At 33.3% G+C, this 18,973-nt stretch overlaps 1 protein-coding gene across 1 annotated transcript in view; it reads left to right on the plus strand.

Annotated features, from left to right (window-relative positions):
- Positions 1 to 3,718: 3,718 nt before the first annotated feature.
- LOC114632256 (ephrin type-A receptor 5) overlaps positions 3,719 to 18,973 on the plus strand; it is a 47,263-nt gene continuing 32,008 nt past the window's right edge. Inside the window, exons 1-4 of the mRNA XM_028780791.1 lie at positions 3,719 to 3,781; positions 13,195 to 13,262; positions 14,471 to 14,596; positions 15,301 to 15,486. Coding sequence (XP_028636624.1) covers positions 13,241 to 13,262; positions 14,471 to 14,596; positions 15,301 to 15,486 — 334 coding nt within the window. The 5' untranslated portion in view covers positions 3,719 to 3,781; positions 13,195 to 13,240. The remainder of the gene's footprint in view (positions 3,782 to 13,194; positions 13,263 to 14,470; positions 14,597 to 15,300; positions 15,487 to 18,973) is intronic.

An 18,973-nucleotide genomic window follows, 5' to 3' on the forward strand; every position in this document is an offset into this window, starting at 1 on the left:
CACACACACACACACACACACACACACACACATACACACACACACACACACACACACACACAAAAACACACACATGGAAAATTCCGTTATCAAATTTTAATCTCAGAAGACAAACAGAAAAATAGGCATCTTATTAAAAAGAAAATATGTTTTTAGTTATAAGCCTGAACGGACTGAGTGATTTTAGACCTATAGTCGTCATCCTCTTCTTAAAGAGCCGAGCATTACTTGCAGAGTTCGAGGTGCTAAGAGAATCTAGGAATGCAGATACGCCTGGGCTAAACCAAAGCTCCAAGAGTGCTTATCGGCTGCTATTTCTAGCACATTTGGAATTTGTTTTTTTTAATTTTCTTCTAGGTTTGAAGGAATTTTCAACTTGTCTCTTCTGAACTATTCATTGATTAAGGAAAACATACATTTTAATGTTACCTGCTGGTATGGTGTCCCTGTGGCAAATAAATACCTTTGAATTTATGTTGAGTGACTTGTTTGTGGAATTGTTTTAGTTATTATCTGCTTCACAAAGACACAAAAACAAATTCCCTGATTTTTAAAATAACATATGAATGCAAGAGGACTTTAATTACTAAGTCTTTAGAAAATGCAGTTTGTGGAAATTTTAAAACTTATGCTGCCCCTAAAAATTAGACCAACTATCTGCATGTAGTTAAATAGTAATTATGCTATAATGAGGATTACTTAATATGACAATAGGACATAAATTATGACAAAAATCAGTTATTCTTTGATATAAGTGTATATTTTTATATTAATTATGATATTGCTGGAAATAATTATATCTACTTTGCCCCAAAGAGTTCCATGTAGAGTGAAGTCATATGTATGTACTTTCACTTTATTTTTCTTTCTTTCCTTTTAATTATTCTTTTTTCTTTTTTGCTACATTTCATATTTTATTACCCTCAGCATCCACCCTCCAACTGTTCCACATCTCATATCTATTCCCTAACCCACCCCTGTTTCCATGAGGATGTCTCCACCCCCACCCCCACCCCACCAGACCTCTAAACTCTCTGGGGCCTCCAGTCTCTTGAGGGTTAGGTGCATCTTCTCTGACTGAACCCAGACCCGGCCCTCCTATGATGTCTATGTGTTGGGGGCCTCATATCAGTCCTGTGAAATAGGGCATATTATTATCACTGTTTCATAGCTGTCAACTCACATACCAATAGGTTAACATAGTTACCTGTTTATCTATTCAGCTATCCTGAAATAAGTCTGAATGGAGTCAGTAATATCTAAAGCAATGTTCCAAGAAATGGCTGAATACATATTTAATTGTTTTTAATTGTTTTATTAAACATATCAATAGTAAAGCAAAATTGTAACAACAGATATAAAGAATAGTAAATTTCAAGAATACCGTTTGTAGAGATTTTTTAAAAAAGTTATTATTATAGTGAATTACATGGGAGAGGGAGGGGAGAAAATAGAGGCATTCAGTCTAATCCATGAACATAAAAATCATACTTTTTACAGCTAAGAGTTCTGAATAAAGCATTCTTACTATTGATAGAGTCATAAAGTTTTTGTAGTTGTTTGAATTCTTACTATTGATAATGTCCAATTATATTTGACTGTCATAGCATTTTAAAGCAAAATTCTATATGTCTCTTAAACTCTTCATTGAGAAATTTGTACATTAATGGGAAATGAAATTACCATTTATCCACTAACACCAACTGGATAGCATTACCTCAATAATTGCTGGTTTTACTTATTGAATTGTATTGCGTATGTACAATGAACATATATTCATGTGTTCTATATTAGTAGGCATAAGTAATATGGTGATCACATGGTTAATAGTGAATATCAGTGAAGATTGTTATTCACTGTATTTCTATTTAGAAGTAAAAGCAATGAAAACAATTATCTCCATCTTAAGAAAATAACACTATAAAATAATACATAAATAAAAATGTAAGCTAACAAACAAACAAATAAATAAATTACAGGTCCAAACAGCCCTTGTTTTCACTTTGCAGTATGTAAGTCATCATCAAACTCTACTCTGTATTAGCAGTATCATAAAAGAGACACACAAGCAAGTGAAAGGTCCTTTCTCAGTAGACCAGTACAGGACAAAGAGACTGGAGTGATGACTGGTGGGGGCCACGGGTCAGTGCTTTTCTACCCACCACTGGAGTGCTGACATGAGGCAGGAGCAGTAGCAAACTTACATGCATGTCATTTTAGTCATTGGAAGTTCTGGAAAACTATGTGGCAGGCTAGCCAAGAGCAGAAATGGCAGATCTACTGGCATAATCTGAATTTTGGTCTTGTCTTGAACTAGAATTTGCTTTGGAAAAACTTAGACACCCAGGACCTTAGTATCCTACTCATAGAGGTGGGATGAAGCTAACAGATCTTTCCACAAACACAAATACATTAAAATCTGACTGAAGAGTGAAGTATGCTAATTTTTACATATGTGTACCTACATATATAATTTGAGTTAATCTTAAAATATACAATCACAAATATTTACATTTAAAAGAAATATTATAGTATCAATTTCCTTATATCAAGCAATAACCAAATACTCAGACACTTATCAAAACTCAGAATTAATATATTATATGGTACTTTGAAAGAGAAGGGGGAAGGAAGGAATGAAATAAAACATATGGACCTGTATAGCCTTGTGTAAAAGAATCCATTGGTATTATTTTTGGAAATGCATTTCTGTTCTCATAAGCATTTGGAAATATATTAGAGTTTGTGTGGATTTTCCTTTTTGAATTTTCATATAAAATGAGATGGAAATGTTTCAAATAAAGTCCAAAATAGGAAGATTTTAATCATAAGCCTGGACCTGCTGGTGTATGATATCATTACTCGGTCCCATTACAGTTCTGCTGAAATTACTACAAATGCTGTTCAAAAAATAAATGGGAGAGAGGCACCGAAGCACTAAATCACTTCTTTGCTACATTGTGCCATCAGTGTGCATGATTTCTACCAATAAAATTGCATTTTATTAGATAATTTACTTTATGTTCTCAGGCTTTTTCTATCAGTATTTCGAAAGTAAAGGCCATTTTAAGTTTTGCAACATTCCCCCCAAAAGTACACATTATATATAATTTATTTTTATATATCTATAATCTGAAATGATACATTTGGTAGTAGTGCATTTTCAACATTCAAAATGGAAATTAAAATCGATAGTTTTCATAAGTTATTTTAGATTCACCCAGAATTATAGTTTCTATAGACTATGATAAGTAGTTTCACTGGAATAAACATCAGTGGGTCGAAAGGGTAAGACCCTCTCACTCTAAACATGAGACTACGGGCAAAATCCGTCATCCGATAATTACTACTGTATTCAAAATATAACTGAGAGAATTCATAAGGAAGCAAATACTTAATTTTGTGAATGTGTATTTGCATATTTATATTGATTGCATATAATTAATTCAGAAATATTGGCTCATCATGTTTCCTTCTGAATAATCATTCTAAGTAAAGTAAAAAAATAAATAGCTACTTAGAAACAGTTCTGTATTTCTCATTCTGAAAGATTTCTTAAGTTACATGGCACTTTGGGAAAAATTTGATTGTATACCTGCAGGAATGTACGCTTTGAGTGGTAAACAGAGCTCTGATTAAAACCCACAGTGTCTTTATGCTGCAAGGAGGGAGTGGGATCGCTTCCTTATTTTGGGCTCTCTTGTTTGCTTTACAGTTGCTGCGATTGTGGCTGTGGGAGGGCTTCTTCCCTGTGCGCTGTTGCCCATCCAAGCCTAATATGGTTAGTGTTCCTTCCCACTTTACCCCTATGTGATGTCCACCTTTGTGCACTACTTGCAGAATTTCTGTAGTTTCTCCATCTTTGTACATCTTACCACTCTGTGAAACAGATACCTTAACTTTGACAAATGTAGATAGACCTCATTCTCAAAAGTGACTTCTAAGTAATTTGACAATGGATTATCTCAAATGAGGTACTATGAGTACAGCGGAGCTTATCGGCCATGACCTGTGCTTCTTCTACCAGGCTCTCCAGTGGTTCTGATTTGAAGTAGAGATTCTAAGGAGTACCGCATCTGTCATATTTAACATATCACTGTTTTTGTTGTTCCATTCAATATATCCATATCACACATGGAAGTACAATGCTACTTCTGTCCGAGTAAAATCACAAATTTTGTCTCTGAGAACCATGGGGTGTCCATAATGTGATCACAGTCTTCTCTCATCGTAATTATCATGGATGCATGTGAATTGATGAGGGAAACGCAACGTGATAATAAATGAGACTGCATTATTTTTGATATTTGAAGTGATATTCCTATTTTGATACCACTATAATGATAATAATAATAATAATGTTTATAATCAACATCCTAGCCGGATAACCTTAATTATTTGCAAATAAAAGAAAATTTAAATAGATAGTTGGCTTACAAATTTAATATTTTAAGATGGGTTGTATAAGGGAATCTATTTTTACATTTTGAGGGACTGCTAAATCATAGTGAGATAGATTTTAAAATAATATAGACAGTTTTCTCTTGATTAGATGACTAGAGTCTCAGTCCCCGAATTCGTGTATTATTTTCATTTGTAGTAAAAATTGTCAATAATGGTTAGTGAATGTGCGTGTAGGTGTCCACAGAGGCTTGAAGAAGACATTGGATTCATTTGTGCTAGAGTTATCGATGTTTGTGTATGACTTGATGGATTCTGGGAAATGAATTCACTTTGCTTGGAGAATCAGCAAGTGCATTAGCCACTGAGTCAAGAGAGGTATTTTAAATTATTACATTTTTTGAGTCTACCTTTTTTTCTGGTGAGTGAAATTTGTGTGTGGAATGGGATTCACAGAACTGAACGCACAAGAGGTAATAGAATTGAGATCAGAGATGTGAGACAGCAAGAAAAACAAGCACAGATTATTGCAGTTCATATGGCTTTTTCTTAGTCTCTTGAAAATTGTTCATTTGGAAAAAGGTTTGAAGTTACACTAAGTTCAGATTTCCTGAACACTGGGAAATGTTGGAGGAACACATTCTTCTTAGCATCAGGATTCAGTGGCAAACAACATACACTTGAAATCACACAGGGGATGAGTTATAAATAAAATAATTTTGTTTATTTTTCTGTTATGCTGTGGAAAACAAATAGAAAAACAAACCCACCAACCAAAGACACCAAAAAGGTCTCCAAATTATGTTTTCCCTTTTACACATATAGCTAGTTACAGAAATTGTCATAAGCAAAATAAACAGAATTTGTATGGCAAGAAAACCAAGATGATTTTTTTGTTAACTTTCGAGTAAATCTCATATATAATTAAACACTTAATAGTCTATGGTTCAGAAACAAAGTTAACTACAGTGAAATACTCCACAATAAAATGGATATGGGAGATATATTAGTGGATATAAAACACTTGCTGTTTGGCAGTTTGGCATGCAGATGAGAGTTCAGGTTCGCAGACACACTGAGTGTATTAGTCCAGTGTCTATGTGTAATCGCAGAGATCCTAGGCATATAGCAGATGACTACCAAAGTGTCCAGAAGCTTCTGGACCAGTATTGTTCTATGGACCAGCAAACATGGAAAGCTTTCTCAATCAAGACAGAAGGTGAGGACCTTCATTGAGGTTATCACTTTTTGATCTCCATCATGAGAACATATTCACATATGCACACATATACACAAACATACACACACAGACATATACACATGTACTTGTGCTCTCACACGCATTCATATAGTCACGTAAGCATTCACACATCAACATGCATACACATATGCGCATAATTTTTTCAATCTTTTTTTTCTGTTTTGTTCGAAGAAAGTGAGAGTCGTGTTCTTCATAGTGAAAAACCAATGATAAAGACATTTCTTAACTTATTTCACCAAGCAGTGGTCCGAGTAGGAGAAAAATCTACTTGATTTTTTTGGCATATATGTTTGTTTTGCTCTTGAGGAAAAAACATTTAGATAAAAATGATGGGGCTCAGGTTCACAACAAAGTGTTAATTAATACTCATATTTATGGGAGACTTGCATTTCTTAAAATGTCACCTGAATTTGCATATGTAGCAATATGAGATTTTTCAGTTGCCATATGAATAGTTCTCGACGAATTTTGTCATCCTCACTTATAGAGATTTATAGACATGGTAGATCTTGGTATATCATTTTTTCATTTTGAAAACTTATTGTGAGTATATATGTAGTGATTTTGATCTTAATATTATGTGATACACATACCTTGTAACTTCCCCTTGCAGACACACCAGTCCTTAGAAATACCTTTAAGTAGATTGGAGGAATACAGGGAGCTTCTTGGAGCTAAATTTAGGAAACATACTTGTGTAAATAATGATATGAACAAAGCTGACACAAATTCTTAGTTATGAAGTACAGATACTTTCAATTTCTCAGAGACTTCTAAGCTTTTGATTTTTTTTTTGCTCTGTTATATATTTTAGCAGGAAAACACAAAGCATTATTTTCATTATTTCCAAGATGAAATTTGCAAATTCATCTTATTTCAATTCTTGATCTCAAATTATTTTTATCATTACAGCTGATTTTCTTAGTCGTAACATCTATACATACAGCATTAATATTCCAAACGCTTTCCTTCTTTGACTAAAATCTACTGTTTGACATAAGCTATTTCTTTGCTATATAAGAAGGTAACTTAGATACCTGAATTTAAACCATTCCCAACAGGAGCCTGCCCACATAATCCTCAGAATATTTTTTAAATACTAGCTTTGTCTTTTTTATTTTATCATTATAGGCTTGGGTATAATCATTGCCTCACTTCTCAAAATAAATTATTCTATTTTTCAAAAACAATATTGAATTTTAATATAGTATATTTATACTTATTATTCATAAGACATTACAATTTATTGCTGAATATGTATGGAATATTTATCAACACATGTGAATTATAATTGTTCCTAAGTAGTCATTTGATTAGGTATCTTAAATTCAAACCATGTGTGATTCTTGCCTTTACTCAATAGTTTTCACCTTATTCATATTTCCACATTCGTCTTCATATGATCTGAGTGCCAAAAGAAAAAAAAAAGGCTTTTTGCATTTTGAACTTAGAGATACTGTTTTCTCCTTTGTTTTTTATTTCTTATTTTGTTTTCTGATTACCAATTCTGTGCATAAAAATCGCCAATACAAATCAACTTTTGTATTTACAACTGTTTTAATTAGTGGCATAAAAGATGAGTTGTACATAATCTCATAATACAAATATTAACAGAAAGGGTAAAATAAAAACAAGGGAACTGTGACATGGCTCAGTGATTAAGAGTATATCTCATTCTTTCATAGGGAGTGGGTTTGATCCCTAACACACACATTGGCACACCATGCCTCTAACTCCTGTGATGCCTCCTCTAATGTCTCCCGGAATCTGTGCTCATGTGTATGTACATCCAAAAGATGCACCTGCATACATACAATAAAAAACAAAATATATATTAAGATAAAAGAAAAAGAATAATTTAAAACTGAATAGAATTTGAATTCCTTGATGCATCATATTATTAACTTTTCCACATAACTACACTTTCTCATATTAACTACATGTTTCTTGGAATAGTTGTATAAATCATGCAGGAAATTTGAAACTAATAGTACTCTATCATACTTTATAAAATGTATTGTTATATTAAAATTCTAAATGAATTAAACTTTAATTCAGCAGTGACAATAAGCTATAATTCATCCTTGGATTGGTTAAACCTTGAAAGTGTTCAGTTTTTTTATTATTAGCGATCATAAAGGGATTTCAAGGAAAAGTTAACAGAACACTTACAAATCTCATATACTATGGTGTTTTATAAAGGTTTTTTTTTAATACAATATTCATCATGCCATCCTCACATTGAAGGAGATTATTTTTTCCATGTAGAAATATTTCTTCTGAGAAATACAATTAAGAAGTTTCAATGAGGTGATTTTATTTATTTATTTATTTATTTATTTATTTATTTTAGTTTGTATGTCCCACTCCACAAACTTATTGGGATCTCTGCATTCTTGTATATATGTGACAAATATACGGATGAAAATCATTATCTTCTGCTAATAAGAAGACCTAAATATCCAATAAATTCCCATTTGAATGTACTCATTCATCGCATGACTGTACACTTACTGAAAAATGTCATCCCATAAGACAAAATTTACGTATGCAGTGTTTTGTGAATAAAACCTAATGTTCATATGCATTCTTATGTTACAATGTTGAGTTAATTGAGCTCTTAAGTAAGACTTCCTTCAAATGGATAAAATTCTTCACCCCAACTCAACCCATTGGAATGAACTCCCTCTGTAATGCACATTGAGATGAAATAAATTATGTAATTCAAGTGACCTTGACTCACTGAGCTCTGCCTACTTCACCCTACCCTGCGCTGAGACTAAAAGCATGACCCCAAACTCCTGACTTAATTGGAGAGAATTCTGAAACACAAAAGTCAAAAACTTTACTCTAAAGCTGTGACTAACTCTTCTTAGTATTCTAGATGTAGAGTTCTCTAAATTGAACATTAACTAAAGGTTAAGGTCATTATTTCAGGAAAAAGTGAATGCTAAGGTACAAAAAAATGGTTTAAAGAAAATACTTTGACTCAGAGTGGTGGTCCAGGCCTTTAAGACTAGCACCCTGGAGGCAGATGTCTGTGGACTTTTGTGAACTTGAAGCCAGCTTGGTTATCATAGCAAATTTCAGGCCAGCAATCTGTTACATAGTGACCCCTTATTTTAAAAGACTGCATTGTGCACGTTTCCATGAGGAAGACACAAATTCTAGTGCCACTGCACATTTCTGGGTTTACAAAAGTTTCTCCATAAAGATCAACAAAGGCACATTATTATTACCCTACAAAACAGAATAATGATAAAGAGGTGTTTCTTTCCATTCGTCAATCTTATACATAGCGTCAATCTTTTAAAAGTACCTGAATTCAAAACTATTCACTTCCTCCCACAACTGTACTCCATGCCATGTTACTTAATTTGAAAGAAGTAATGTATTACTATAGATTAAGATAATACGATACTCTGATTTTATAAAAGGGTGTTGTTAGAGTCGGGATTTATGTTTAACCTTGGCTTCTTCATCATCAACCATTTCATCATTAGCCAGAAGAGTGCTATTAACAAATCACTGATATTTTTTGTATTGCTCAGTATTCTGGAGTGTCTTACATTTACATCCAAAATTTGTCAAATGTAAATTTATACCCAGAAATAAGTTATTTGTTGACACCTCCAGCTCTACATAGATGAGTGTTTATCTCTTCAGGGTTTCTGGATTTTCCAAAGTCCAAATACTAATCTAATCACTAGAACCAGATTTTCAAGATCAGTATTCCTATTCCCTAAGATATATCACCTTGTTTCTTAGGATGGGTAAGGAAAAAAGTTAATAATTTTCTAAATTTACGTATGGTCATAACTATATTTATATGTCAAGCACCTCTCTGGAAGTTTTAATTAGTGCTAATTAATGAATATAAATTAGGCTCATACATCATTTCATAGCCTGTCTCATTACAGAAATAAAAGTGTTCTTGAGAAACAAGGGAATACATCATCAGAGGGCTTCTGTCAAAACAAACACTCCATACATTTCTAGAAAAATCATTTTAAAGCTCATCAAAAATGACATATTACATGAAGGAACATAAAACATCTTCTCTGTTCAAGAAAAATAATATTCTGAGAACATGGAACAGTTTATGTGCAGAGTGAAATATCCATTGACTGTTTGACTGGTTAAATTTGTCCATTTGGAGCAGGTAGAGAAGATGATATTGACTGTGCATGCTTCTATGCAAAGCCTTGTTAATGAGGCTGAACCACTACTGGAGTGCTTGCCTCTGCCAGTTGCACTTTCACCAGCTGTGTCTTGTTGAAGTTTGTTTTAATGATGCTTTAGGGGTTCCAGAAATTAATTTTATGTGTTAATGTGACATGCAGTGTATATGTTACTGAGCTCCAGAGACACTCAGAGTCTAAAACAACCCCTTTCTATTACCCCCCAGACTCTCACCTCTAGAAAATAAAATGTAAACCAATCCTCACCAAAGTATTCCCAGATGTTTTTTCACATGAGTTCTGAAGTTTTATGTTCTCTTTCATATGAAGCATTTGCATTTTATTTAAATATCTATGAGGTTTATTTAACAGTAAAGGTTATTGAAGATGTAGTTTTGAAAAACCTATTATTAATGTATTTACTTTTCAAGTGGGAGTCTTGAGAATGGAAATGAATCCTTGTTTGCAGAGGTAAACTGTAAGGATACATAAACCTTTTAGATTTCCTTAGAATTCCTACAACAAAGTCTCTGCCAGTATTACTAAGGTAGCAAAAGTTTCAAGACAAATTTATGTGATTGTGTTTAGAGCATTGTTGATAAGAAAGAGCAATGACTGCTCTCCAGAGTCACATTAGAGATAAAAAGACATGTGTAACACAACCAAACTAGGAACGACATAGTGAAATAGCACGTATTATCTGGAATGGACAAAATTTCATTTCTGTGCAATTTTGTGTATTTTTTCCTACATTTTTCTATCTACCTCACTCTGTGATGAGGTGTTTCAAGTCTTAAGAACTTTACAGGAAGAAATGCATCAAGCCAGTGCTAGTAATAAGATTAAGAAATACGTTGTAGTCTTATTTTTTAAATATATATCTCACATTATTTTTGCTTTCCAAAAAATGCATTAGAAGTAGTATACAATTTAATTTTTAGTACCTTAACGTAATACTGGTAGTTGTACTTTTTAAAACATGACATTAGATGTACTATGTTTGTCATTGAGTTATGCCTGTTTAGTACAAAACAAACTATGTAGTTTTTATATTAAAATATATGAATATGTTTTGAATAACCCCATATACAAAACCAAAGAGCAATTTTGATAAAGACTCATTTAACATTGTACCTATAGCTCACAATAATCGTCAACCAAATTTGTAATGAAATAATTAGTCATTCTGGTTGCATTTTTTTAATTCAGTAATGAGTGAAATTTTTAATGAATTCAGTTTTGTGGTGGGATCTGATGAATAGTAAAATCACTTCTTTTGAGTTTCACTGAAAATAATTTAAATATTTTCATATTTTCCGGCTGTTTAATGTTATATGGCTAATCATGTATCACATCCACTCGTTATTCATCAGCATAGTCATCTTCCAAATACCTGTCATTGTGTAGACACAATCAAAACATCATTCAGTCATTCATTTCTTCATTCATCAATGTAAAAATATGTTGAATGCCAACTCCTAATCAGATACTAGTCCACTGATGAAATTTGTAAATGAATACTAACTCCTGTCATATAAGTACCTGACAAATAGTAAAAGTAGTGAAGAAAAATCATACTAAAATGAGGGTATTGCACGAGAGTGTGAGAATCACACCATGAGAGGGGAGAGCTGCCTGCAGTTGGGGGTTCAGGGGGGAATACACAAAGTAAAACTTAGAAAGGCAATCAATATTTGGACACTGTCCTGAAGAATATACTTAAAAAGGAACCAATAAAGTCAAATGTATGAAAACATGGAGAACTGTCTTGGAGATTTTAGATTATGTTTAGTAAGATGAATGTGAATTTTAGGAAAATGTGCAGAATATTTTCAATAGTTTATCATTTATTGATGACTACAGTAGGAAGATAATTCAGTAGAATAATATCTTAAGTAGTGTGTTTTGGCAATAAGAATATCCAGTACACGTTGGAGGGTCAGAGTACACTGCGGCACATGTCTTTACTCTTAGCTTTCTGGAGGCAGAAGCAGGAGGATTTCTGTGAGTTAGATGTCAGTCTGGACTACATAGTGAACTCCAGGACAGCAGGAATCCATAGAAAAACAATATTCATTAAACCAATATAAATCAAGAAAGAATAGCTAGTATGCCTTAGGAAATAAACTATAGAATAGACAGATGCTCTTTGAAGGTACAAACTTCCAAATAATAAATGAAAGGTTGTTAATGATGAAGTCGGGAGAATACTGAGGAGACAGATTTTAGGATATATATCATATTGATCTTGGGAAAACTGAGTCATAGTAAAGAACATAAGATTAATGTTCAAATTTTAAGGGACAAAGTCATATTGATATTAGTCACAGAAAATTGATGGGAACAATTGGAAAAATAGAGAGAAATACACAGGTTTTCTGTAAGGTCCAATGAGTTTGAAAGGTCCTAGAATACCTCCACGAAAGCAATATATAAGAAGTGAGAAAATAACTTTCCAAGAACTTAACCCAGAGCTGTTAAATGAAAGAGTGCAAATCAATGAATAGAATGAAGACTACCAGAGATTTTGCCTGGGATCGTTGAAAATATCCATTTATAAATGTAGAGAGAAGAGAGAGAGAAACATAAGGTAATATGTAGTCACAAAATAAGAAGTAGTCAGTTACGAGCATTCCATGATGTGAGAATGAGAGAAGTTTACATACGCTTTCAAATTATCGGCTAGATGAGAAATGCAAGAGACTAATATCTAGGGGATGGAGGTAAGAGGCAATCTGTGTTTCTCTTCAATAACATAATCATCTAAGTAAATACGATTGAAAAGAGCTGCTAACGCAGGTAGGGTAAGGATCAATAAATGGAATGGGGACGGTCTGAGACATACATATACATATACATATACATATACATATACATATACATATACATATACATATACATATACATATACATATACATATACATATACATATACATATACATATACATATACATATACATATACATATAATGAGGGTGCTGAAGGTAGGAGACAGTGAGCAAGAGGAAATGTTGAGCAATTAAAGCTGGAAAAGGCAGTGGCAAATGAGCTGGAAATAAATGAAAGAGAGAATAGAAGATGCCTGGTGTGTGGTATACGAGGTAATGAACTTAAAAATAGGCTTAGAAGGCTTAAACAGTATAATCTAGGTAACACGATTTGCTGGGCATCAAAAAATAGCAGCTCAAAAAGTGAGTTCCACTCAAAATGAGTGTCGTTCTCATCTCTTATGACTGGCATGGAAATTGGCTCTGGGTTTGAGAAACGTCCGATTGCATTTGCTGCTCCTGGGGAGATGTGATTGATTCGCTGTGTTTGGATGTGGCTAACTGCGGCTCGCTTTGTTCTAGGCGGTGCGGCTACAGCAAAGCAAAGCAGGATCCAGAAGAGGAAAAGATGCACTTTCATAACGGGCACAGTAAGCAAATTGTGCAAAATAAAAGCAAGAGGCTTTATTGTGATGATGACCGCGGCTCAGGTTAGGCAATTTGTAGTCATTGACTAAACCCATCGCCTATCAAACAAGCAAGTACTTCTTGCATTTATAGCTCATGGCTTTGGGCAACCTTTGACTGGTTTATTTGGTTCTAAAACAAATATTTCCATTATGATCATTAAAATAAAAAATGCTTGTTTATTATAAAAAAAATGCTACTCTATGTCGAATCAACATTTCAGGTAGACTCTAAGTTCCATGGAGTGTGAGTGAAAATTCATCATCAAATCACAGAATCTGGCCTAATGAATGAAAGTTTTACAGCTCCTTCTTTTTCCAGGACTGTAATAGGGATTTCCTGCTGAACAGAGACTCTCTGTTAGCAGTCTTGGCTTAAATGGCCTGAAAGGGACCACATTTTTAAAGAAACGTATGAAATCCCGTTTCGTTATGAAGCATACAAATAAACTTCAGAGAGCTTTAATTGTAGTATTGTAAAATGTTCTCTTTCCTGTAAGTGGTACATAGCATGAGTCAGTTGGAGAACTGATTAGAGGCAGAGATTGTTCACTTCAGTCTGTCTACCAGAACTATGCATAACATATTAAAAGCATGGCGTCCACTTCTTAGTCCAATGTCTTTGCTATCAGTCTTTGAAACAGCATCCTGGTGTGAATAATGGTAGCTGGGGCTCAGGTAATACACAGATCTATGGGAACAGACACAGAGTGAGAAGTAGAAGTTCTGATTTCCTCTGGACTTCTCTTCTAGAAGCACTAGAAGAGAAGTTACTTTAACTGGTCTTTTAAAAATCACTCTTAATGATTTGTTACAATACCTAGAAACATGACTCTATAGAGAAAACCAACAAATAAGCCGTTATTTTCTTGCCTTCTTCAATAATCATCATGGTCTCAATATGTATCCAAGTCCCACTCTCTGAACAGTATCTTGAAATATGTTTACAGAAATATGCAATCATGTATACATTTTTTTTATGTATGGCAACATCCAAATTTTAAGCTATAAAAGAAAATAGCTCCATTTATAAGTATCATAAATCAGGAAAAAGTATAGTTCTTGCAACTCAACCATTTTTAGAAGTAACAGAGTTCAGTGACACTTGACTATTCACAAATTCAAAAAAGCACAGCCTTATTTACGACATGAACACCCATGTACCGTTACAGTTAAACTGCCAGGAGTAAGGACCTACATTGATCCGCACACTTACGAAGATCCCAATCAAGCTGTTCATGAATTTGCCAAGGAGATTGAAGCTTCGTGTATCACCATTGAGAGAGTTATCGGAGCAGGTATGAAAATGTCTAAACTCTGACGTTGCAGCTTTGTTTGTACTACAGAGTGTAATACATCAATGTCTTGTTCTCCCATAGAATAACCCTAACCTCTTGCAACTGACTTTCAAAACTGTCTGTAACTGATCATCTTTCAATGCTATCTTCTGTGTAGTTGATATTTAAGTGAGCAAATGTCTGCCTTATTAATGGACCATGTAAAGAGTCTTTACTCACATAGAAATACATATATATATATATATATATATATATATATATATATATATATATTGAATTTGTAATACTAGAAATTATTTGCTCTGTTCAATTCATCTTGACCATGTGTTTACACAATTGAATTAATCATTGTCTTATTCCCTTTTCTTTTTTAATATCAGTAGTAGGTCCTGGTAGACTATGGAGGAAGAAAAACCAAAATGAATTATAGTCAGTTTATTCTTTTAATTTCTATCTAATGTTACATTTAGGATTGTTTAGTTTAAGCAAGTAAGCCCTAAGGTGTCTTTGGAACACATACAGAAGACATTTCCAAAAGTGACATTTACTTTTGTTAATACTACTGTGGATATTTGGTCCCACTTTTAATTTATTTTCTTCCATCGGAAACTTAATGCTTCACAAGTTTATCGTTTTGCTAGAATTTTTAGTAGAATAAGAGTTCTAAATGAGTTTATACAGTGTTTCTCTATCTTTATTACAAGGTGAATTTGGCGAAGTTTGTAGTGGACGTTTGAAACTACCTGGAAAAAGAGAATTACCTGTGGCTATCAAAACTCTGAAAGTAGGCTATACTGAAAAGCAGCGCCGAGATTTCCTGGGTGAAGCAAGTATCATGGGTCAGTTTGATCATCCAAACATCATCCATCTAGAAGGCGTCGTGACTAAAAGTAAGTACAGTCACACTGTGTGTGTGTATGTGTGTGTGTTTGTGTGTGTATAAATCATGGCTATCTGTTTAAATGATTTTGGCTTCTACATCAGTAGGTTTCAATCTTCGTAACGTGGCTACTTTTTAATATAATTCCTCATGTTCTGAAACCCACAACCTTAAGATTATTTTTCCCGCTACTTCATAACTCTAATTTTGCTAGTTAAGAAATTTAGTGAAAAGATTTGTGGGTTTTGCCAGTCTTAAACGACCCTTGGGCTCAGAGCTCACAGACAGAACTACTGTTCCACATTAAAAGAACTGACCAAACAGAAGCATTAGTTTCTCAAACAATACAAATTTTGCATATATTTAGTAGATTTTTCTTAAAGATGATCTGTAACAACCCAAAATTTTCATTTTATAAAAGTATATTCATTTATCATAAATTCACTGTCAATAAAAACAAAACAAAAGACAAAAATATATTCAGTAAGACAACAACACAATAAAATAGATTACGCTTTTTAGTTATAGTTATTTATATAATTTTTGAATTTTTAGTTGTGAGCTTAGCCTTCAGCAGCTGAGTTATCTCTCAGGATCTGTTTATGTAATCTTTATTTATTTAGTTTTGTGCTACTTGGAATTAATTGTTCATCAACAGCCTCAAAAGATCCATAAGGATTAATTTGTTTTTCTTTTTAATTAGAAGATTTGTCTCATGCTTTCTTTTATTATTCTTTAGTCCTTTTTTTAATAAAAGAAAAACAGCACTTTAATTCAGAATTATAAGAATTTTACATCCTGTTTAAATATCTGTTAACATCTCCTGAATATATTTTGTAGTGTGCCTCTCCATAAATTATTTCAAATATTTTAACCTTCAGTTTCTCAATAAAGAATTTAACTGGTAACCCACTAGTCCAGGAATGACTTTCTTCCATATTAAGTTGTCATAAGGCATATAATTCATAGTTAGTACTCATAATAACCTGCTCAGAGAACTCTCTCTGATATGACATGCATATGTCATATCAATAATTCTGAATATACACACAGGCAGGGGAGAATGTATGAATTAGAATCAAATGGATATAATAATACAAAAAGCATGGCTCTTTAGTCAATGAGTACTTCCTTGGACAATGCCTGTTATGAATTTTACCTATACCACACCATGACACCTTTAATGTCTTGTTCTGAGGTAACTTTATCTATTTTAATGATGGGGAGGATTATAAAATTTAAATTATAGAAACTACTTTAGTTCTTAATTAGACATATGACCAATAAAATGCTGGATAAGCTTTTTAAAAATTCTCACTGCCACAGTCACCTGCTTAATAATTTTAGAAACATCAAGTGCATATTTGAAGATTGTCCAAAGTTAAACATCCGACACTGTATTTAGAGAAAGCTTTAAAAAACATCTCCCAACCTCCATCTTTTTGTATGGTTTTCACTGCATGGTTCAGCTGGCTTTGCCCTATCAGTGCACATGCAGCGTTGTTGTAAAATGCTATGTGTGTTATACATGTGCTTTCTTGGAGACCCATGTGCTCCTCTCACACACAAAAAAGATACGAGTTAAACACTAAACATAAAATCTTTCTTTTTTAAAGTTTTTATTGGATACTTTATGTACATTTCAGTTGTTATCCCCTTACCCCATCACCCTACACTCTGCCCAGGAACCCCTTATCCCAGTATGTACTTTGTATTTGGCTCTGAATATATTTTTTTCTGAAATATGCACCTCACATTCATTGTCTTCAAAATTCCTTCAGATTCCTACTGAAATTCCACAAATCATGTAGCACAGTCACTCCTCATTCCTGCTCATCTGTTGGTCATCCCAGCGCTATCGAGATGTTTGCAATAATCTACAACGTTCCCTTATTTGGTCCAAAACTCTTCTTAAAATCTTAAGAGTTATTCTTTCTTATATTTAATACAGTTTTCAGTACTCTAACAAAACAGAGAGTTGTCCTCAGAGAGGATAGTTAGTGTAGGATAGTTAGTAAATCTGTTTCAAAATAGCCACTTTATTTAAACACCTGGAGCCTCACCATCATACAAAGAAGGTAAAAAATGCCTACCTCAAGTGATAGCCATAGAGATTGTCATGATGTCCTTTTGTGTATGTTGGTGAGTAAACCTGTGTAAGCAAAAATTATATTAGTGAATAGACACATATTTTCACTTATTAAAATAATTGTGTTTCAGAGTAGTAGGTGATGCTCCAAATTATAAAATACATTCACCATATTTACACATTCTTGATTTATTATACACCGTCTTTATACAACCGTGTACCAGGGAACTTAACTGACACAATTTCCTATAATAACACAGGCAAAATTCTCATATGTTTTTATGCATTTGAAGCATTTATTATTAGGAGCTAATGCCGAAGTCAACAAATGATCATATGCAGATTATATGAGTTCTAGTCTAAAAAATGACACTGCAGAGGAGAAGATAGTTTTCAATTTTGGTTCTCTTAATGAAATATTCTGCTTGATGTTGCTACCCAAAGGAAGGCTATGTCTTAGGAAAGCAAATATAAAAGCTGAAAATATGTCTTTGGTTTCAACTTCGTGATCTGTGTTAACTGAAACTGTATTTCTCTTTTTTAAATGCAGCCCTTGATGTTCAACTTAGGAAGTCTTCAACTTGTTTTCAATTTACTATGTTGGGACTTACTTTATTTGTGTCCTTAATTTCATGCTTTCTGATCTGATGCTAATTTATTCAGCAATTATTCTCAACCTGCAGCACACAGATAACGAGCCATAAGAGCAACCAACTCTTATGATTTTTCTGATTGAAGCCGAAGCGAGGAGTCTGGAGTAGCACCCCATGAATGATGTCACTACGATCCTTCTCTTTTATTCTTGCACTGCGTGTGACAAAAGATTAAGCACCCATTTTGATTCCTTCTGTGATATTTTGTTATGAAATTGCATATATATATATAGCATATATATATATATATATATATAATATTATATATATATAATATAAGGACAGTCTCATGACTTAAAAATTCCATAGGTTTCAGCTTAATTGATTAATTTGCAGTGCAAGACACTTTGATGGATATACACAGTGGCAATTTTTACTAATTAATGAAATCCCAGAAAATAAAAAAAGAAATAAAGACCTAAATTTCATATTTTCAAAGTGTTAAAAAACTTACTTCTTTCAACTGTGCACATATTCATGAATTTAAAGTGTATGGATGGATGAATGGGAAGACCAGAGGTCAGACTAAGATGCTGTTTCTCAGGAACCATTCTGTCCTTTTGAACTATTTTGTTTTGTTCGATTTTTTTTCCTTAGACAGACTATCTCACTGACTTGGAACACACCATGTAGGCTAGACAGGGCTGACAGTGAGCTCCTCAGATCCTCCTGTCTTCATCTGCTTCGCTCCTGCAGCTATAAGTGCAAACCACTATGCTTGCCCTTTTAACATGTGTCTTGAAAATCAAATTCAG

Source organism: Grammomys surdaster, unplaced genomic scaffold, assembly GCF_004785775.1.
Source record: "Grammomys surdaster isolate TR1022 unplaced genomic scaffold, NIH_TR_1.0 372, whole genome shotgun sequence".
In the NCBI taxonomy this organism is placed as follows: domain Eukaryota; kingdom Metazoa; phylum Chordata; class Mammalia; order Rodentia; family Muridae; genus Grammomys; species Grammomys surdaster.